Genomic DNA, 22,597 nt, shown 5'->3' on the forward strand with positions numbered 1-22,597 from the left:
AAGTGGTATCTAGCTATCTATTTGGATAGTTTGGGTTTGATGAAGTTTTGAGATTTCTGCCTCCACACCAATGAATTGAATTTCATTAGTGGTGTTCACAGAAATGTAAAATTATACTGAGGTTATAGTCTTCATGGAAACTGTTGACAGCATGTTTTATGGATTATCCAGAGCAAGAGACACATTGTTTCTGGAAAGAGATGTTAATGAGGCATCAATGCTGTGAAGACCACAACTAAATTTTAGAGATAGATATTTCAAAACTTGGTCAAAGCCAAAACCAAAGCAATCATAGATAAGGTCCAGTCAGGAGAGAATATCTTTTGTTGTAATTTGAGTGAACCACCCTTTCAAGCTCCCCTGTTCTTGTTATCTTCTGCACATGTTCACCTTGTTGGCCTGTGTTTGTCAGGTGCCTCAAACAGGACTCTAGAGCATGCACACAAGCAATACTAAACTATAAAATCCTTACTTTGTACGTGTTCATGAAAACAGTAGTGACTCAGCTCTCATATACTGGATCTCATCGTATGTGGCTAAGATTAAGCTAAACAAGCCCTGTGGTCCTAATTCTAAAATTGCAGGCAAAAGATGGAGTTCAGGCAAGACAGGACTATTTCACAAGAACAGTCCAGACATGACTAAGAACAACTAATGGCTTAAATTATTTCCTAATTTTTTCACTGTGTAACCCAAGTTAGTATATGCAAATAAGAATATGCTTCAAGTTGGATCCTGTTATGGCCAGAGGGGACAGTGAAATTGTAGGAGATCTTTCATAACTCCAACTTTTGATATTTATTTGTAACCCTGGGGTGTGTTCAGATGACAACTTTTAACCCCTTGCTGTATTTTACACCCAACATTGAGCAATTTAGCATTTCAGAAATGAGTAAACATCACTTAGCAAATACATTTACTATCAGAACATTCCTTTGCAAACTCCACACAGAGAAATAAAAAAGAGACGGACACAACTTTAAACAGGTCAAAGATTATTTACAGAATTGATCGAATGACAATCACTCACTGTCCTTTTGCCTCTGTTTGACCCTGGTGTTTGCTATACATCAACAAGCAACCAGTGGTCAGTCTGAAAAACAATATCTGTCTCTGAGAACTGTTCTCCACATCAAAAAGCATTGAATACTGTTATTCACTCAACTCATTAATAACATGCATGCTATCTGAAGTTACATTTTGGACATAGGTAGTGGTGTCATGTCTGTGAGCTTTCAGTAACAGTTGAGCCAGCCGTAGTTGAGCAGGACACGCATCACTCTCTTGTATGGCAGGTAGTACTCACTCTGTCGGGGGCCATTAGAGAAATATAGATATCCTGTGGGAGACAAGGTTCAGTTTATATTCAAATATGCAGTTGGATTTAAAGAAGTATTAACTTTTTTGGCCACTAGGGGGCAGCAGAACAAGCTGTACACACTACACAAAACAACTTTATTACAAACACCTTATAAAGTTGTTACGGTGAACAATGTGTACATAGGCAAACAGTTGCCTATTTACACATCCAGCAGATACGGAGCAATATTAATATTCATTTGGAGTCATGCTTCCTGATGAATATAAGTCCAATAATCAATCACTTCAGTCCTTTTTAGATCTGTTCTTGGTCTTCACCAACTCCTGGGAAAATATCTCCCCATTTAACTGCCAGATGCATCTGCACATTCACCAGCGAGTCACTAACTTTCTCTGTCTGCGGTTTGGTGCAGACAGAGTTGGAAAAACTGGAAATGAGGTTGGTTAGGGTGGTGAGAGTGAACCAAAACAGTAGCTGCAGAAGTTGCTGGCCATAAAATCAAAACAATGACCTGATATATGCGCAAAAGCTCCTTAGTGCTGAGGGGAACTACAGAGTGGCTTTAAATATAACGCATCATTTTCCGTCATTCTAACCAATGTTGGCTCTTGACTTGTGTGAAATGGGTGACTTGCATGAAATGGGATAAAAGTAAATGAATATTTCTCACCAAAATTTTCAAATGCTGCATCTACTTTGGAGCCAATGCCAGGGAAATCCTGGGTGATGTATCGTGGGTATCCATAGTCCATTTGGTTTCTGGCCTCATCATAACTGTAAAAGAGAACAGAGAGACTATTAGAAATGCTTTGTAGATATGTGCCCATACCTGAAAAATATCTAAACATTCCACATTTATCTACATTTTTGTCTGCTATCTTCATCTGGATACATGAAATATTGATAAAAGTCAAGACAATCAAGACCATCACTCACCTCCAATACTGGTTATTCACAAAAATGAGTGTTTTCCTAGTCGTTGGCACATAGACGGCTGCATCCACCTTACTGACTGAGGAGGGCAGGCCGAGGGTGGTGATAGACTTTGGATATCCAGATATTTTTGTCTTTGCATTAGCCCTTATGCCCCAGTATTGACGACCTGTAGAAAGACAGTTGCTGGTTATTATATGGAGTTACTGTACCTGTGCAACTTCACAGTACTTGACAGTACTCATCCAAGTTAGCATATTGAACATATTTAACCCTAACTGTAGCAACTACTGGAAACAAAGTAAAAAGCAGCTGAGAGGCTGAGGTCAGGCCTTGTTTGCTCATTGTCTGACATGCTACCAAAAGCATTCACTGAGATCAAAATATGAAGAATCAACTTAGTATAACATGCAGAAAATGTACTCAAAATCAAAGACAAAAACAGGGTTCAACAAAAAATACAGCAACCGATTCACCCTCTCTCTCTTTATTACCAGCTGCCATGCACGTGAACAGGTGCTTATATTAACTATACGAATATCACCACCCATATCCATGTGACCTGATTATATCAATCACCGAGACCGTGCAATAACAAATACATAACCAAAATATAAACCACATCACAAAATTACTCATTTACAATTAATTATAAATTCACAATAAATCCATTCATGGCTCCTAAACTATCAAAAACCTTATGAACGTTACCTTCAAAAAGATACACCACGTCCTTGTATGGGACTTCAAAGGCAGCATCGACATGGTTGATCCCTGACCATTTTGTGCTCACTTTAATTAAACGGATTCCGCGGAAGCTTGTACTCTTCCTCCAGTAGTATCTAGTAAGGAATTGAAATTGAAATGTAAAAATATATAGGATTTATGTTCCACATAAGCAAGATCAACATCACACAACCAAAGCGTACCCGTTTTTGAAGAAGTACAGGTCTCCTCTGACGGATGTGGCAGCATCAAACACCAGCTCCCTGCTACACTGCTCATCTCGGGGGTTGGGCAGAGGGTCTGGATTTGGATCTTCTTCTGGGTCCTCTGGCTCTGGTGGACCAGGAGGTGGTTTGGGTTTTGGTGCTGTAGTTGGCTGAGGTGTACGGCTGCCTGGGAGATGGAAAAAGCAAAGAAAATGTCTAACAGCACGAAAAAAAAAAATTACATTTATTCATAGATTTTAATATCAGTCTAATTCAATTTCCATGTAATTCAATGTATGGATTCACACATAGATGCCTTATTTACTAGTTGAATAGAAGTTTCTGTCATATAGTACACATAAAGCCAGGGTTGAGGAAGAATTTGGCTTGACTTTTGCTTGGTCTTTAGCTTGCAATATCTGGACTGATACAAAGGTGGATGGATGTAAGATCATTGTCACCTTTCATTAATCAGACACATTTTGTAAACATGAATCATTTAATTGAATCTAATGTTTTGCTTACCATAAAGGGCTTGAACCCCACGCCTGTCATCATCTGGCAGCCTGTATCCATTTGTGTTGACATACTGATATGTGGGGTACATCAGTGCACGTCTGTCCCTGGAGTGATCTAGACCCAGAGCGTGGCCAAACTCATGAGCCGCCACCAGCAGCAGATTCACACCTGAACACAGCAATTACAAGAGTATAAAGCAAGTCAGGCCTCAAAAAGTGATACACATAAGGTACAATGGCCAATTCAAGTGATTTACAACATTTGAGAAAATACTTATTTGCAGATTTCTGTTCTGTAAGGATGTAAATATGCAATTCTTAGGAAAATTCTGCTAAATATATAGGTTTTATTTTTCTATGCATGCCCCACAGCTCTTATTCATAACCAAACTGCTTTACAGTGGCACTCCACAGATGATGTACTCCTTCCCCACAACTCCAGCTTTACTAAAAAAACATTGCAGAATAACTTTACCTCTTCGGGTTAGAGTCCAGGTTTCATCATCATCAAAGTGTGTGTCCCCTCCCTGCGCCCGTCCAGGAGAGTTAGCATGAGCCAAGACTCCACCTGCCCCATCAAAAGGGTAAAAGTCCCCGTGATCTGCAACAGGACAAAGAAGATAATACAATCTATTGTTTATGTACTTTCCTGTTTTTTTTTTTCATTGTTTTATTTTTAATTTATTTCCGAGTAAAAGTTTAGTTGTTCCATTCAGACTCACATCCACCCTTGAACAGGATCATGATGTCCGCTGTGCCACTGTAGATCTGCTTGAAGTCCAGCGGGATGACGTCACTGTAGAGCTGGAAGGCTTTGGCAATGGTTGAGTCCACCTGACTCTGGCTCAGATCTGGAGTGTACCGAGTGATCCTGTTCAAATCATGTTGGAACTATTTTCATATTTGTCATTATTATCATGCCAGAGTGATGTTTGTATGTTCAACCACCTAAAATACAATTATGCAACTGAAGCAGTGACAATGTCATACCCTCCTAAGGTCCAGTTACCTGTATGTAATGAGTCTTTTCTCCCATTTGGGTTTTCCATAGAAGTGTCCATATCGGCTGATGTCTGACACACCGCACCTAGGAGCCTTCATCACCTCCACAGTCTCGTTATTCAAGATGCCAGTCACCTTGTGGGCAGTGGATGAGGTAACAACCACACAGAGATTTTTGAAGTGACATTTGAAAATTATTGACACGTAATCTTAAACTTCCTACAATGAAATCTTTGTCAGTGTTGAAGTTATTAGCAATGATCATCGATTACAAGAAGGCAACATTATACAACATTTTATCCATAGAAGTATGAAATGACATGCAATTGCTCATACTACAGTTTCCAGAGAGATCTGTTTTTCTGACTGAATTTCATCCCAGTTTACTCTGGTAAGATGAATACAGGTAAAAGCAAACTATTTAGTTCACTGTATTTACCTCCAGGCCAAAGAAAGCCTGCATGGACTTTAGATCCTCACTGAAGGAGCTCTTATTGAGGGTTCGCATTGAGGAATTCCTCATCCCGACATCAGCGTAGAACTGAGAAATATAATCCTGATACAGAGAGAGGGAAGATGGTTGTATTGCAAGTAGTATTACATTTCATCTAACCATGGCAGTGCTCATTATCTTTCTACACAGCCTGAATTTAAAGATTTCACTCATTTCACAACCACCTTCCCAAAATTTAAGAGGATTGGAATGTCATCTTAAAGACGAGATAGAAAATCAAAGCCACCCATATTAAATATAGGTGGCTTTGAATGCACCAGGTTATTTCTGATAGTTCCTAGATTCTAATATTTATGCAGAGTACACTGCATTACCTGAGCAAAGTCTTCGTCCTCGGGTGAAACCGTTGGGGCAATGGTAGGAGCTGCATGACACCAGTCTAAACAACCCAGCAGCACCATCCAAAAAACAGTGAGAGACATCTTATTGAAATGTTTTCTTCTCAAGATGCACTCTCCTGTGTATAAAGGCGGCTTTGACAGTGTGATGTGTGTATTGTCCTCATAAAAGCTGACTAGAAATCCAAAAGTATGCAGTGTCCTGTGAGGCAGTCCAATAAATGTTAAGACAAACCCCTGTTTGAGAGGGGGAGGGGGAGTAAAGAGTGACCCCTCTGATAACACAGTGAGTGAGAGGAGCTGATATGATCAGTTTAACTTCACTGATGAAACGTTTGTGAAGCAGTTAAATTGTGTTTTGTTCTGTTGTCACTTTGGTGTTTTGTTGTGAGATTCTTTCATGCACCTTTTTAACCGTTTCATCCCCCTGTTTGATCTTCCTTTTTCTTTACTATCTTATATTTTTGTGTCTAATTGTTACAAATGTGTAACCAGTAAAGCTGCAGTATAGGCAAGAGGTTTGAATAAACATAAATGTATATGTTTTATCAGCCAAAAGCATCCTCCCTCTATGAGACTGATTTGTTCCATTTGTCAATTTTAGATTCTCATGTTGGATATAAATGATGACATGAAGCATGCTCAACCTGCTCCACCACCACCACCACCACACTTTCACTAGTTACCAATTAAAACGTGCACAACAAAAAAACTTTCACCTCAACCTCAGTTTGCCACTCAGTCAACAAAAAGATGAATTTGCAATTGTTCTTTTGTTCTTATTGATCTCTTGTTGTTTTTGTGTACCTTTAAAGTACAGAGACCAAAGTCCAGTTTGGCGGGTAAACATGACTCGTTACTTGTAGGCACTGAAGTCCACAGGTAGAAGCTAGAACTAGCTCTTGCTGCCATTGGGGGGCGCCAATGCTACCGAAATGATTTGCACAGAATTCAACAATACAGGAACATGTTAAATTATATATATATAGTATATATTGAATGGTGTTCCTAATATTTTGTCCACTCCATCAACATACATGAGGGTGGCAAAATATTAGGAACATTTTTCAATATAATGCACCCCAGTACACCACCACCCACTACGACCTCAATAATAAACATAAGATAGAATTATCACCTTTCCAATAATGTCAACAAAACCTGAAAAATGTATAAGCTTCATAGATGTAAAAATTTATGGCAGAGCTGTTGTATTTGATTGCATTAGATTGCACAGGTGATGCTATGACCCTGGAGAGCAAAAATAACCATTTTGTACAAAAGCATCTGAAATCCAAAAAGAAAACATAATTTTATTGATTTTGAAAAGGCACATCTTATTTATACATAGATATGTGTACACTAATGTGTCACATAGTCATGAGATTTCTTAAAATACATTAAGGTAAATTTTCATACACCATTTAGTGAGCTGAATTAAATGTAAAATTTTAATCAAGTACTTCTGAGTAGAACTGTTTAAAACAATATGTAATATAAAAAAACAAACATTGATACTCTTGCACAACTTGATATTCACATTATAAGTTCTCAGTACTCTACATGCTTGCACTTGACATGAAGAAGCACCACTGTATCTCAAAGTGACGTCAGAGATGTATTTGTAAAATCATATCATATAGGTATAACATCATAACACAACTATTATTTTGGCCTTACAATTATAATATTTCTTTTCTTGAAATTTCAACAGAGTTCCTCTTCACTGATATATATTCTCAATAACTCATTCAACACTGTATCAACTCTGTCAACATCCCAGCCAAGCATTCACTGAAATTATATTCCCCACTCCGTTTTGTCTGAAGCCTTACTGGTAGGATTTTGTCCCACTGATGAGGAAGATGCTACCTGTCAACAGAAAATAATACAAAAACTGCTCTTTAACTCACAAGAGCAAAAAGATACTTGATCTGTATTTAATGTCATACATGGAGTATGTGTTCATATCTGAAATGTGTTATATCCTCGCAAAACAACAGTGCTCTGCTGTAAATAGAGGATTTCTACTTGAGTTACACATTGTTCCAAAACTGGGGCAAATGGTGTTTTCACTATAAAAGTGTGTCCAGTGCGGTAAACCCCACCCGTCTACCACCTAAACACGGTAAAAACAAGAAATTACAAGTTCTATTTCAGTTAAATTCTATGTGTATCCTGCTTCTCAGGTCCACGTTATACAGAGTTCATGACCATAAACTGTTTCTGTTTTCTTCTTTTTTTACCATGTAACTTAAATGCAGCGTTGACCCTTCTGGGGATTCCAGGCCAGTCCCTCTGGATGAGTCTGGGGAAGTCGGGGTCCATCTTTCTCCTGCGTTCATTGTACATGACGTTGGATCATTCAGACACATGCACATAGGCATACTGTAAGTATGTTTTGTGGAGTGCACACAGCACATATAATGATGGTCATCCAGGGTTACTACAGTTCATATTTTATTTTTTCTTTTCCAACACTACATTTCAATTGCTATTTTAATTTCACTTTAGGTGCAGAAAGTGTTTGGTGATTAAAATGTTTGATAGTTATAGTGTCAGTGCTTTTTGCTTGTAATACTCTGTGCAGTGTAGATATTGATAATGTATTCATCATATGTTAAAGGGGACATATCATGCTTTTTGTGATTTTCTATTATTTTATACTGTTATGATGTTGAATATCTATATTAAACATATTCAAAGTTCCAAAACCTGAGATGAATGTATGTAGAAATGCTCCCTGAAAGTCAAAAACTCAGGCTTCAGCCTGCTCTGAATGCCTTATTTACAAAGTTACCCATCGAACTGACGTCAGATTGTTCGCGCATGACCACAAACATCCATTCCATAGTCTAGAAGGTTGTTCTATGGATCGTTGAAATCCTTCTACTACTGTTTGTTTACGGAGCCTCCAGGGATGGGAGAAGTTAACCAATCAGAACATAGTGGGCTCATTGGCAGGGGAGCCTTAAAGAGACAGGAGCCAAAACGGCCTGTGTCAGAGGCTAAACTGAGGGGCTGCATAAAGGGCCAATATAAAATAAATAACAGTTTTTTGAACTGTGAATCCTGCAAAGATATTCTAGTAGAGCCCCAGAATATAAATATAGACCTGGAAATGTGCATAATATGTCCCCTTTAAAGTGGCAACATATCTCATATACATTGAAACTGAATAAGCTTGTGTGGTAGAACTCACTTCATGGCAGACTTTAACAATTTAATACTGGAATATTTTTCATTTACTTGATTGGTAAAAGCAAGGTTTTCTATTGATAATGTTTATGTCCTCTTGTAAAAATATATGATCAAAATACAGCATGTTTTAAATATGAAGCATGCTGGCATTGGAAGAGTTGCCTGTAATAAAACTCCTGTGAAGAAGCCTGTTTTCCCACATTCACTGACGGGCACGACAGGGTCGACCTGCTTGACTCTGGAGGAGAAGCTGTACTCACAGATGGAGTCTGCATGACTTTTCATCTTAAGCTGTTGAACCACCCAGTACTTATGACCTGGAAAAACACAGCCGTGTCACTGCATTTTGGGACACTATGAAAAACAGCAACACACCACAAGGGCTGCCAAACTCAATGAGCCTTTTGCATGAACTGTAACACTTAAGGTTGCGCAAGGCTGTAATTTAGGCGCAGCACTGTGTTCTCCTACTGGAAATCCAGCCTTGTCATGCTGACAAGGCCTAAGTGATGCTTTGCAGACTGCCCATTACCCTACCAGTGAATATGTATACCACGCCTTTGGCAGGGATGTCATAAGCGGCATCGACGTGAGAACTGACGCTCGGTAAATATGTGCTGCTGTGGCCCGCTGTCAGGCGATTCCAAAAGGTCATCCATATATACCTGGAGGGAAAGAGCAAGTAGACTTGATTGCTGTTCAAACATATTTAGGCAAGCTTTGCAGTTTCATAATTTAAAACATACTGTACCTGTTTTAAAGAAAACTATATAATTTCCAATCATAACTGCTGCTTCAAAAGAAAATTTGGGGTCACACTTTTTGGGAACCAATTGTGTTTCCACTTTTCTGTTGGGCTTGCCTGAGAAACAGTCAAATATGTCATTATATATTATTTTGTACTACGTTCTGATGACTTTATTTCCATTTCGTGTGCATAATTGTCTTAAATTTGTTCTTCACTGTATGGTGTTTGGATCCCAAGAAGATCATCTTTGGATAGAGGGTACTGTGTACTGCTGTGATACTGGTAATTGGAGTACAGGGTGGAAAGAGTGGTCTTTTGAGTGAGTCAAACTCAGTGAGTGGCCAAGCTCATGAGCTGCAATAATGAATAGGCTGTAACCTGAAATACAGAAATTTCATATTAGTCTCAATGAAAACTGCTGCCACACTGCTGTCTGCAGGTTGAAACCTTCATGTGTACATCCAGCCACACCCTGATCAGTGATGTCATACAGGTACTTTCCATCAGCTGTCAAGGGTACCTGCAACATCTGTAGTGATATCACATTGGACTATGGCCAGAAGTGCAACTGCGGTTCATTTATGTTCTTATAGGTATTCTGGGAGAAAAACAATAAACAAGAAGCATCCGCGGCAAATATTATACTGTTTTGACGATCTGAAATAAGTTCCTGATTCTTGACTTACAGGATCATCTTTTGTATTTAATTCCCCGTCTAAATAATGTTGCTTCTCACAGAATTACAAGCATATTTTGATTGATAAACCTTGCTTTCCTGCTGTCCATGTTTCATCCTCATCAAAGTGCACATCTCCTCCAGTTCCCTCTCCTAACTGAAAGGCATGAGCAAGCACACACCCCAGGGTCCATCAAAAGGAAAGAAATCTCAATTGCTGATGCAAAAACAGATACTGCTTCATACTGTGCATATAGACACACTGATGTGTTTTATAAAAGATCAACATCTTTTTTGGAGGGGTTATTATTGCCCATTATTAGAAACTCTGTTTTGAGTGTAGCTTGATGAAGATAGAAATAAGACAATAACTTCTGCGGGTGAAGGAGACTATATCAGTCCTGCCATGGTTGACTTTGATGAACCTCAGTGGGGTTGCATCACTCTACATCTTCAGGGCTGAACGAAAAGACTTTTTCACATCCTCTCTCCTCATGTCTGGAGTGTATTTGGCAATCCTGCATGCAGAGATGCACCGAAAAATGAATTCTGCAAAATATCCACATAACCTGCAACAAAATGATAATCTTACAGTGTTACAGTAATTAGTAAAAAATAGGTTGTTGAAGATATAAATTTAACAAAACATGTAAAGTTTGGGAGGTGACACAAAACATCTCACATGTATGTGATGGTGTGGTTCTTCCATTTAGGCTTCTGGGGGTAAAAGCTGAAGTTTCCCACATCTGGAACGCCACACCTTGGCTCCTTTGTCACATCCAGGGTGTGAGAGTCCAGGGAGCCTGTCTCTGTCAGACCAAAGACATTTTGCATTTCTCTGATCTTCTCCTCCACAGCTGACGTAGATCTGACTATTCTCCTCAGCACTCTGCTTCAACTTCAGTTTATTTAAAGTGCACATCATCCAGAGAGTCTCTGTACACTTTACAAGTCAATAAAAACGACAACAGAAAAAAGAGGCAAACGATAATACATGTAAGAGTACACACACATACACATATACTGGTAGTAATGTTAATAGTACAACACAAGGTTTAGGTATTTGATTTTAAAACAGAGATCATATAGCTTTAACAGGGTTGGAGTAGCTTCTTGTTAAGGAGGATAACAATCAGTGATTCAGGTTACAGTGTATGAAGCTGTATTTGTTTGATGTGAGGTTAAAGTAGATGCATTTTCTGATACAAAGACAAACAGACTTCATGCCAATCCTTCCCAGCAAAATGAAAATTACTAAATTGTCTTCCTCCAGAGGGGATTTCTCAGCAATGTTTTACATTTTTTATTTCATTTTGTGAAGTAGGAGATGAATCTTGGTAAAAGCCGGTATTATCACCAATTTATTTTGACTTACTTAAATGCTTATTGTAAAAAAAAGGAAGTGTATATAAAGAGCAGACAAGACATTAAGTTAGCATGTGTCCTGGCACCTTTTCAGTGAGTGAGAGAGTAAAGTTTATTAAATTCTGAGTGTAAAATCAGATAAGGATAGGGCTGGACATAGAGGATTGCCCTCGCCCAGGAGTGTCAATCAAATCACAGGAAGTCAGGATGGATAACTTTCACTCTTTTATTGTAATTTCAATAACTTATGGGGTTATTACATAACATTATACATTATACATTACATAGGTTATACATTACAAACACAGGAAGCAGGCATCAGGTTGTACAGTATGCATGTTTTCATTTGCTGTGAGGATGTGCTCAAAACCAAAATGTGCTGCAGAATATATCAATATTTAATATTTATGTGACCTACTCGAGGTGGTAGGCTGATAATCTTACACTGGAAAGTAGCATTTGTAGATTGAAACTTGTAATATGGTTTTAATACAAGGACAATTATTTTTTTGAAATATATAAGAAACATGTCTGTATTACACTGTAGCAACACAACACAGTTTTTAATTAAAGTTTCCTCAAAAACAAAAGTCATATTCATAATGATGTATTATAATAAGTATGAACTGCTGTATTTGAAATGGGGATGGAATATTTCTCTCCATCCACAAATTTCAGCCAGCTCCACATCCTCAGGCCTCAGCTGCCGATCCTGATCGATGGGCAGACTCCACAAGGTTTCTACAAACATCAGAAGGCCCAGCACAGGTATCCAAGGCCATAACAACTCCATGTTTTAAATGCACATTTCCTTCATGCTTCAGATTTTTTATATGGGAGTATTCTCTGGGGTTGTTGGGCAATCACACAGCCCAAAAGTGCTCAATCCTGGTAGTTGCAGCTGGTTCTATCTGCTCCAATTTTCTGGAGGTTTTGTGGTTGAAACCTCCCAATGAAAAGTCTACATACTATGTCTGGGCTTTCTGTCGGTAATGGTGGAAGTGTGTGTACAGTGTGTTTTGGAGTATATAAACCAGAAGCCATCATCATGTTTCAACCCGGTATCACGCAAAAGCATGTAATACACCCGCTGGTCCACCATGTCACTGGGCTGCATGTTTTTATATAAGCCTCCACCACAGTGATGTGCATATTTCATAAAAATATTTCAACCAAACAAACCACAAGAGCTGATCTTCAAATACTGGGAGCCTTCTACACACACGCACACACATTATCAGGTTTAAATTGTAATTCTTTATTTTGACAAAATATGACTACTGATAAATAAAACTCCACTCAGAGGTGAAGAAGGACAGTGTGTTTTTCATGTTATTCTTTAATTTAATCAAGATCGTCAGGCTTTTTTTTTTTCTTTTGCATATTGTTGAAATTACAGTATTTCAACACCCAAGCCAAGTATTCGCTTTGTCAACTCCGACAACTTGTTTCTGGGTGTAGTCATATTTGTAGACTTGTGGTCCGACAAAGAAGTAGATGAAACCTAAGACGAGAAAAATCAGATCTTTAAGATGTAAATAGATTCACATATTTCACCTTCAACATGTTTTTACTGTTCATTGCTGATGATCATAATGATAATGGTGATGATGATAATGATGATGATGAGCTTCTATCTGAACTGAAAAATCCACTTTTGCTTGCAGCTGAAATTACAGCATATCATATGAAGGACTATAAGTGGTAAAGTGGGTAAATTATAGATTTTAAATCACAGAGGGGAACCACATGTTCTGTAAAAAGTTCACTACGCTCAGCTGATGTTGCATGCAAATTAGCATTCCTGTGCCACTAATAACAATGCAACTTACAAATGCCCCTCAAGCTAAAGTAAGAAGTATACTTCCCACTAAGTTTAACACACATAGTAACCTGAACACCATGCATATGTAAATTAACTGGTTTGTTGTGGAACATTTTTATGCGCTTTTTGCATTTTCTTCTAGGCTTTCTGCAAGTTATGCTTTTAAATGAATGTGCATCATTCACAGTGAATAACTCACACAGAAAACATACTGTACAGTGGGTAATAATTATTACTGACCCTCTTTATGAACAGCTGCATTTATTGTTGTGTTGAGTCCAGGAAAGTCCTCGCTGATGTACTTCGGGTAACCAAAATCCATAACCCTTCTGTTTTCATTGTAACTGGAAAAGACAGGGTGTAAACAGAAATTGTCATAAGTTGTGACTCATCACCATCTATTTCGCCTTTCAAAGCTCAGACAAAAAGTTTGTTTATGGTTGCTACTATGTGATCATGTCACCAAACCTCTTAGTCCAAATTGAGCCCTTTGCTCTCTGTGTGAGATCCAAATGACAGAGGAAATTTTTCAGTAAGATCTGAGTCAACTCTACCTTATGCCATTATACTTTCATTTCATTTTGTGTGTGAGTGCATGTAAAGGAAAATAGAACCTTTGAGTGAGAGCAATTGCTATCATGCCAATTTGAGCCACAAGCCTATAAAAAACTACAAGATTGCCACAGTTTATGTACTGTAGTTGTTAGTTTATTGTCTTACCTCCAGTAAATGTCATGCATAAAGAATAGGGTGCGTCCTGTTTTCACTATGTGCACTGCTGCATCAACGTCCTGCACCCAAGCTGGAAATCCAAAGTGGCTGAGTGCTCTGGGCTTTCCTTTCACAAGAGAGCCTTTCACTGTCCAGAACATGGATTCTGCCAAAACATAGGGGAAATTTGCAGATTAATGGGTTATTTGTGAAGTGGACGGTGAAATCTTTTAATTTTTTGCAGAGCAGTCACAAGTTTGGTGATTGTCAAAGTTACTATATCTTTGAATCTTCTATATATATTTAATGTTTGAGGTCCAATGCAATGCAATGACATCAATTAAAACTTATGATGCAGACTACATATTGGAAGCTATTGCAGCACTGAATGATAAAGGACAGTTACCATGAATAAGGTAAGCAGTGGATCTGCGAGGTACCCAGAAGGCTGCATCGATGCTGGTTTCAATCTTGGGCATGAAGTTGGTGATGGGACCTTCTTTGATGTCATACTGCTTATTATGTTTAATCCAGAGATATCTTGTGGGGGAAAATATTGTTAGTTACCTCAGAAAAAAACACATTTTTAAAAATGACTATTGCAAATGAATTTCATTTCCCAAAGAGAAAATATATCATCCTGAGGATCAAAGTTATAAAAGTCATCAATGTACCTTTCTCTGAAAAAGAAGGTGGCATCTCCAAGAGTGGACACTGCATCAAAGGTCACATCTGGAGCACATTTGTCCTGCATGAGTCGAGGGCGCAGCGATCCTGACAGCCAGGGGTTATACTGAGAGCTCCAGCCGAACCTTGACAAGTAATTTTGACGACCTCTGACTGGACCTAACACACATCAGCACACCTTAGAATCAAGTTCTACTTACATATATATAAGCAGGAGAAATGTAATAAAACTATAATTTTAGATAGATAGATAGATAGACTGTTTACTGTAAAGTGCGTTGATATTTGCTATATCTTCTCTGGATAATAAGTTGGCTGGACGGGAAGATTTGTAGTTCGGATACATTAGTGACTCTGGGTTTCTGGAGTGTTTCAGGCCCAAAGCATGTCCAAATTCATGTGCAGCTACAACAAACAGATTAAAACCTGCAATAGCACAAAGAAAATGCATAGAAATAAGTGAAAGATTTCAAAAGTAAAGTAGATATTGCCTTTTCTACAAAGATATATTTGGAGCTCCACTGTGGTTTCAGTTTAGCACCTGTTTCTCCTGCTGTCCAGTGCTCATCATCATCAAAGTGCGTGTCCCCTCCAACACCCACTCCTGGACCGAAAGCATGAGCCAATGTGCCTCTGGGTCCGTCGAATGGATACAAGTCACCATGTACTTCATGATATAATCCAGGCCAAACATGAAACAGAAACCACAGAGAAAACCATGCCAAAAGAAAATTACTGGCCTCTGTCCACTTCATCTAAATGGGTCTGTCGGGTGCAGCAGCCAGTACACAATGACGGTTAGCAGTTAAATTACAACTGAAGCTCCCCATGTGTATATCCATGTTATATTTACATATCACACTGATGAGAATTCACTGTAAGACATCTTTCTGTGAGCATGACTCAAACTGTATAATGCACTTCTGTCACTGTTATGTGTGAAACAAAAAGGCAAACACACCATTGGTCACAAACTCCACCATGATGTCAGCGTTGCGGGTGTTCATCCTGACAAATGTCAGACCGCTGGCTCTGGCCCAAACGCTGAAAGCTGACTCAATTAGAGAGTCGACGGTGCTGCGAGGCAAATCTCTGGTGTACCTGCCAATGCTGCAGCAGCAAAGAGTACATGTCATAGCAAGATCAAGACACACAATCCCCTAAATGCAAATATGAATCTGATAAATCTGATAAATCAAAAACATTGATGCTACAAAGTTACACCAACTTGTGATAGTTATTTGAAGAACAATACCTGCCCCAAGTTGTTCGTTTACAAAACATTTATGGACATCTCAATTGTTTGGTCACACAGCCTTATGGAAGTCAACTCTTATATTTCTTAACAATGGAAATGACCAACTTCCTTAGTTTCTCTCTAATTATATTTTTTCAGTATGTAATCCAGCCAACATGGCTCTAACAGAACTTTCAAAGAAATGGATGGGAACGTTTCAGACATTGTTACATAAGTCTCAGCATGTATGGTGAACTTGGCACTTTAACAAGCCCATAATAACTCATAGGAGGAGAGGCTAGGAGTCCCAAACCCCAAAATTTGTCAACCATGATGATTTTTGACAGTTGCTATTCCCTATTTCTGCCAAAGATTTTATTGCCGGCTGCCTCAAAATGTTCCCCACAAATTGGCGGCATTTTTTTCATTTTAGGGACAGACTTTTATTTTTTGCAAGTTCAGTCTAGGTCAGACAAGAGCATACAATATATCTGTCAGGTAGTAATTCTATTCCACTATATAAAAAAAGTAAAAATAGCAACTTGATCATGAAACACTTCATCATTACAGGTCACCTTTTATTCACAAATGTAAAAATCCAAAGCATCTTGCCCTTTGTGTTGGGACTCTCAACAGAGGAAACAGTTGATACCTGTAGGTGATGACGTTCTTGTTCCATCGTGTCCCTTGCATGTGGCTGTACTCCTCCACATCTGGAACGCCACAACGAGGGTTCCTCATCACCTCCAGGGTCTCTGAGTCCAGCACACCTGTTGCATTGATCCCAAAGAATATCTGCATATCTTTCACCTTGGAGATGAAGGAAGGCCCGCTCCGCTTCATGCGCCCCAAAGGTTCTTTTTCCAGGTGGTAGAACTGCTCAAGGTATTCCTGCGTGTAGATGTGAGATGTCACGTTGCACTGAGGAGCCAGATAAATTAACTGATCTTATACAACTCAATTAACGCAAAGTTAGATGTTTTTATTCCCCTTGCGAATGGGTTTCTCTATTACAACATGCATTATAGCAAGATTTTGCACAGGATCCAGTAAATATAATGTGTCATAGTAATTTAACTTCTAGATAAATGTGCTCATCTACAGCCTTTGGGAGATCAGATTAACAGCATCAGCTGTCACTTTCTCTAATTACCACAAAAAATACTGTTCAAAACAATAAACTGAATAAAGACTTAGCAAGCAAATTTGGTAATCAATTCACATGCATATGTTTTTTCCCTCCAAAAGCACAAGAATACATTTGTGAAATAAAACTGGCATGGGGAGAGAGAAAATTGAGGTTGCTGAGAGAATCTGCTAAAGCATGCAATATAACGGCTTCAAGGACTCAGAGGGCAGTGCATTTACTTACCTCCGCCCCCCACCCACGCAAAAACAAAAGAAATAAAAACATTATCTCGAGGTCCCACATGCAGTCAAGCGTGGATCCTTGCAAATTAGCTCAACCTCAATGGAAACACCTTCAAATTGGCATGTTTCTGGCATTGTACAAGAGATTAAGTTTAAGATTAAGTCACATGCAGTCCAGTCTTACACAGTTGTAATGCAGCTCATGCAATTATGCACTTACTGTGGCCAGCTTCAAGTCAACCTGTGGTTCTGTGGAAGGAGAGCTCTCTACCTCCGGAATAAGTGTGGGCGCCGTAAAACATGGACCGGGCATAAGCAAGACCAAGACACAGCAGCACAGCAGCATGACATGCATTTCACAGACTTAACACTATTCGCCTCGTTTAAACACATGGAGATGGAAGTTCTGGTTAATGAGAAAGCCTTTTAAATGGTTATTGTGACTCATACCACTTGCAAATCCAAAAGAAGCCTCAGACAGTACTATGGAATTAGGGAGGGGTTTGCAGGGAGCCAAGGACAGCGAAAAAAGAAAAGAAAGACATGACATTTGACCATTTTTGTCACGTGACATGTCTGCTCCAGAAAATGGATGAAATATTTAGTGTGTGGTTACAGTTTTAGCACTTTATTGAAATTGTGCAAATTTGAGACTTTCGATAATTATAATGTGATATGAATAAGAACCTTGAGTTTTGGCTGGGAGATTTTAGAGTGCAGTGTGCTGACTCACAGATAATCCTGAAGAAGTGGTGAAACTACAGCATGAGGCAATACACAGCAGAGAAGAAGATTCACTCTGCACAATGTGTTCATTACTGTCACTATGAGTGCGGTCGGCACAAACATGTTGATATTTCTACCATCAGAAACCAAGCAGATCTGATATTGAGTAAATGATTTCCTCAGCACAGCTTCTGTGGAGGAACCTCAACTAAACTCCCTCCTGACTGATGCAACACAATAAGCTGGGTGGCACTGCTCAGTCCCACGCATTCTGCAAGGTCTCCCAAAATAACACCATCAAAGCCCATTCTTGTCCCGTTTTAGCAAATGCATGTAAGACCTTTCAATGAGAGAGTTCGCTGGAAGGGCTGAAATTGCAGGGGTGGATTTAAGGCCTTCGAAAAAGAAAATGGCTGCCAGCCAGGACGCCTAGACTGGCAAGGGTGGTGCCGCAGTGAATTCAAGCTACAATTACAGTTGATTGGTCATTGTGGAGCTTTATGGGACCAGCAGCATTCCTCTGCGGGGCAACATGAGCCGTCTTTTTTCAGAGTACGCCATGCTGTTTCGCAGAAAGACCTGCAGAATTTCTGTCGCTCTGGTTTTATGGTCTGAGGACAGACGAAGTAATGAAGTCATTTTAAGCTGGGGTGATGACTGAAAGTGTAGTTTGGAGTTGCAAGGTTACAAGCTGGGGGAGACCATTCTGACCGCTGTGGTAATTAAACCAGTGGCAACATCACTGTTTTGTCCCAAACATACACTTTCACACTCACAGTGTGACGCTGAGATGAGCAATATCTATCTCTGACAGCATCTTTTTTTGTCTATAATGATGCACATCATCAAAATACAAAAAGGAGTAAAGTGGAGAAGTGAAAGTCAAAATTACAAGACAAAGCTTTCAATGCCTGACAGATGGGTTTATTAATAATTAAAGCTTATTAATAATGGAAAGACCAAAGAAAGATATGGTCAAGCCGGTCAACATTAATAATGTATCCACTTCATTTTATTTAATGTTTCACTTTCCTTCACTCAGGAAAAGTCAATCCCGATCAAACTTGAAAATTCATCCTTTCATGTTCATGTGTCATTTTCACCTCCTGCACAGAATCACAGCGTGCTCTGAAAATGATCCAACTATTCTTCCCTGCCTCTGATTTATATCTTGATCTTTTGTAAAACCTGTAGGTTACCACAACATAGTATCTATGGTGCACACCTAAAAATGCAGTTTTATTCAATTTTGTTGCAAAATGCCATATCCACCATGTGAAACAGAACTAAGACAAATTATGGTACTCTTAAAGCCACTATACAGTGCTGCTTGAAAGTTTGTGAACCCTTCAGAATTTTCCTTATTTCTGCATAAATATGACCTAAAACGTGATCAGATATTTACACAAGTCCTAAAAAAACTAGATAAAGGGAACCAAATTAAAGAAACAAGATAAAAAAACAAAATGTGAGTAAAATAATCAAATCTTACATATTTGTGGGAGGGAAATATATGTGAACCCTTGCTTTCAGTAACTGATGTGGCCCCCTTTTTCAGCAATAACTTCAACAAAACATATCCGTTAACGTTTATCAGCCCTGCACATCAACTTGGAGGAATTTTAGCCCGTTCCTCCTTACAGAACAGTCTAAACTTAGGTATGTTGGTGGGCTTCTTTGCATGAACTGTCTGCTTCAGGTCCTTCCACAGCATTTCTATAGGATTAAATTCCAAAACATTATCTTTCTTGTGCTCATTCTTTGGTAGAATGACTTGTGTGTTTAGGGTCTTTGTCTTACTGCATGATCCACTTTCTGTTGAGCTTCAGTTCACAGACAGATACCTTGACATTTTTCTGTAGAATTTGCTGGTACAACTCAGAACTCATAGCTCCTTCAATGATTACAAGCCATTCTGGTCCAGAGGCAGCAAAGCAGCCCAAACCATGATATTACCACCACCGTGTTTCACAGATGGGTTAAGGTTCTTATGCTGGAATGCAGTGTTTGCTCATCGCCAAACATAATGCTTCTCATTCAAGCCAAAAAGTTCGATTTTGGTCTTATCCATCCACAGAATATTTTTCCAATCATATTCTGGCTTATCCACATGGTCTTGAGCAAACCACAGACAGCAGCAATGTTCTTTTTGGAAAGAAGTGGCTTTCTCCTTGCAACTCTGCCATGAACACCATTGATGTTCAATGTTCTCCTGATGGTGAACTCATGAACATTGACTGTAGTCACTGCAAGAGAGGCCTTTAGTTTCCTAGACGTTACCCTGGGGTCCCTTCTGTCCTCTAGGACTATTACACGCCTTGCTCTTGATGTGAGCCTCATTGTTCGACCACTCCTGGGGAGGGCAACAATAGTGATGGATGTCTTCCATTTGTACACAATCTGCCTGACAGTCAACTGGTGGAGTCCAAACTCTTTAGAAATGGTTTTGTAACCCTTTCTAGCTTGGTGAGCATCAACAACTCTTCTTCTAAGGTCCTCAGAAATCTCCTTTGTTTGAGACATGACACGCGTCAACAAACCTGTGTTGTGAAGTTTAGACTTTGATAGTGAAGACTCAGATTTCTCTTCTTTAAATAAGGTAAGGCCTCCCAGACTCACACTTGATTGTTATCCAATTGATTGAAACACCTGACTCTAATTTCCCCTTCAAATGAATTGATAATTCTAGAGGTTCACATACTTTTGCCACACACAAATGTAACATTGGATCATTTTCCTCAATAAATAAATGAACAAGTGGTTTTTGTCTCATTTGTTTAATTGATGTCTCTTTATCTAGTTTTAGGACTTGCACGGAAATCTGATCATGTTTTAGGTCATATCTATGCAGAAATAGAGCAAATTCTTAAGGGTTCACAAACTTTAAAGCAGCACTGTATGTGAAATTTGAAAATATCCAATTTGGGTGTTAGTATCATAAATGACTATGGTAGACTATATGGTAGACTGTTATAAACTGTCCTAAAGACAGCTTACAGTTCTACAGATTATAGTTTGGATGTACGTAACATTACATTTTTATAGCAGGAACATGTTTTGTTCCTGTAAGAGCTTTCACAATCTGTAGACAGAAAGGGAGTGTAAAACGCGTTAATATGTGCACCTCATTGCACAATCTATGACAAAACCAACTCACATTCTGTTCAAGGAAAATCCAACAAAATGAGCTTGAATCAGTTTAATACAAAATGGCCCATAAGCAAGAAATGTTGATTTATGTGGTTCTAAAATATTTTTTTCCAAATTTTGCACAGAGACACTTTTTATACTCTTTTTTGTAATGGAGTAAATGTGACATTAAAAAGATTATAGTGCTGAGTTTACCTTCTTTCAATTTAACCTATGATTTTCAACATTGTAACAGGAGGCTGTACATAATACTGGGGAACAATGAGTCTCCTGCTTAGAGTCTCTGCTGCCCTCCTGTGGCTATCTATAAACAGAATACAGTACATGCAGTTTCTGTATTCTGCTGAATGGGCCTGACCTTGCACTACAGCAGTCACTGTGGTTTGATTTGGAGCAGTTGCTCATCTTTTGTGTATTTTGAGTCCTTGATGTTGTTTTATTCATTAGCTGTGCACACATATTTTCATGTAATTTTGTGCTGTATCATTCCTGGTTTTGCTGCCCTCTGTTACGGTAGGTTGTGGCTGAGTAATATTGTGGCTCACTGACCGTGTCAGATTTCCAGGTCCATATGTGCCTGAAAGTATAATTCCACCATGGTTTTATACAGTTACATTTACATTATTTTTAGTTCCAATCTGCACTGTAAAATATGTGAGTCTATTGTGTGATAGAGGTCAATGAGGTGGCAATGTTTCATAGTTTAAAAAACCTTTGTATGATTTGTGGCTCAATGCAGACCTTTATCTTTCAGCTATGTGACAACAACAACAATGAAAATAGAGAAAGCTATGGCTTTCAGTCAACTGTTGTCCATTTCACAAATTTTGTTCATATGCAACCAGTTTATAAAAGCAAATAACATTTTCAGGGAAAGCCAGGGTTTCTTGTATCTTCAAGTTCGAAATTAATGGCTAACATATTCACAGACAATTGCCATAACATTACTTATATGTGAAGGAGTAACACAGCAACATGGACATCCTATCACCCCTCTTTTTTGCAACTTGTTGAACTCATTATTACTTTGTTTTTAATTTTTTAATTGTATCTTAGTCTCTTTGGCTTGTTAGATTGTCTCTACTAGTTTGTGCAGGGCAGGTAGGTGGGCATAACATTGACATGTGTTAGGCCACAGTCTGGGATTGGCTGGCCAAGGTGTTTGGTCCTCATAAGAAAAAGGCTGAAAGCTGCATAGAACTGCAGCACTCTGTGCTTCAGAGGATTATAACCATGATGATGGGAATATCACTGGTTTTTGATCATAAACCAGAACTGACCTGATGATGGTGCTACATAAAAAGTGAGAGGATCACCAAAGTCATTATAGGGTTCATTGTTT

General features: G+C 38.8%; 1 protein-coding gene across 1 annotated transcript; it reads right to left on the reverse strand.

Annotated features, from left to right (window-relative positions):
- On the reverse strand, nucleotides 1-17,692 carry LOC122983478. The gene is made up of 21 exons (XM_044353211.1): nucleotides 17,600-17,692; nucleotides 16,661-16,929; nucleotides 15,733-15,881; nucleotides 15,313-15,438; nucleotides 15,039-15,197; nucleotides 14,759-14,930; nucleotides 14,491-14,624; nucleotides 14,094-14,250; nucleotides 13,614-13,717; nucleotides 8,970-9,076; nucleotides 5,535-5,858; nucleotides 5,146-5,262; nucleotides 4,714-4,841; nucleotides 4,427-4,575; nucleotides 4,180-4,305; nucleotides 3,712-3,873; nucleotides 3,184-3,373; nucleotides 2,966-3,096; nucleotides 2,258-2,423; nucleotides 1,992-2,095; nucleotides 1-1,339 (listed from the first exon to the last, which is right to left on the reverse strand). The coding sequence occupies exons 1-21, from the start codon at nucleotides 17,690-17,692 to the stop codon at nucleotides 1,236-1,238; spliced, it is 3,171 nt and encodes a 1,056-aa protein (XP_044209146.1). The 3' UTR covers nucleotides 1-1,235.
- Nucleotides 17,693-22,597: the final 4,905 nt, after the last annotated feature.

This window comes from Thunnus albacares, chromosome 6 (genome assembly GCF_914725855.1).
Source record: "Thunnus albacares chromosome 6, fThuAlb1.1, whole genome shotgun sequence".
NCBI classification, from domain to species: Eukaryota; Metazoa; Chordata; class Actinopteri; order Scombriformes; family Scombridae; genus Thunnus; species Thunnus albacares.

Coding starts and splice junctions, on each gene's coding strand:
- LOC122983478 (XM_044353211.1), bottom strand. CDS start 17,692: ATGCCCGGTCCATGTTTTACGGCGCCCACACTTATTCCGGAGGTAGAG. Junction 14,625..14,758: donor ACCTTCTTTTTCAGAGAAAG/GTACATTGATGA, acceptor TTCCCCCACAAG/ATATCTCTGGATTAAACATA. Junction 14,251..14,490: donor CACTGCTTACCTTATTCATG/GTAACTGTCCTT, acceptor ATGTTTTGGCAG/AATCCATGTTCTGGACAGTG.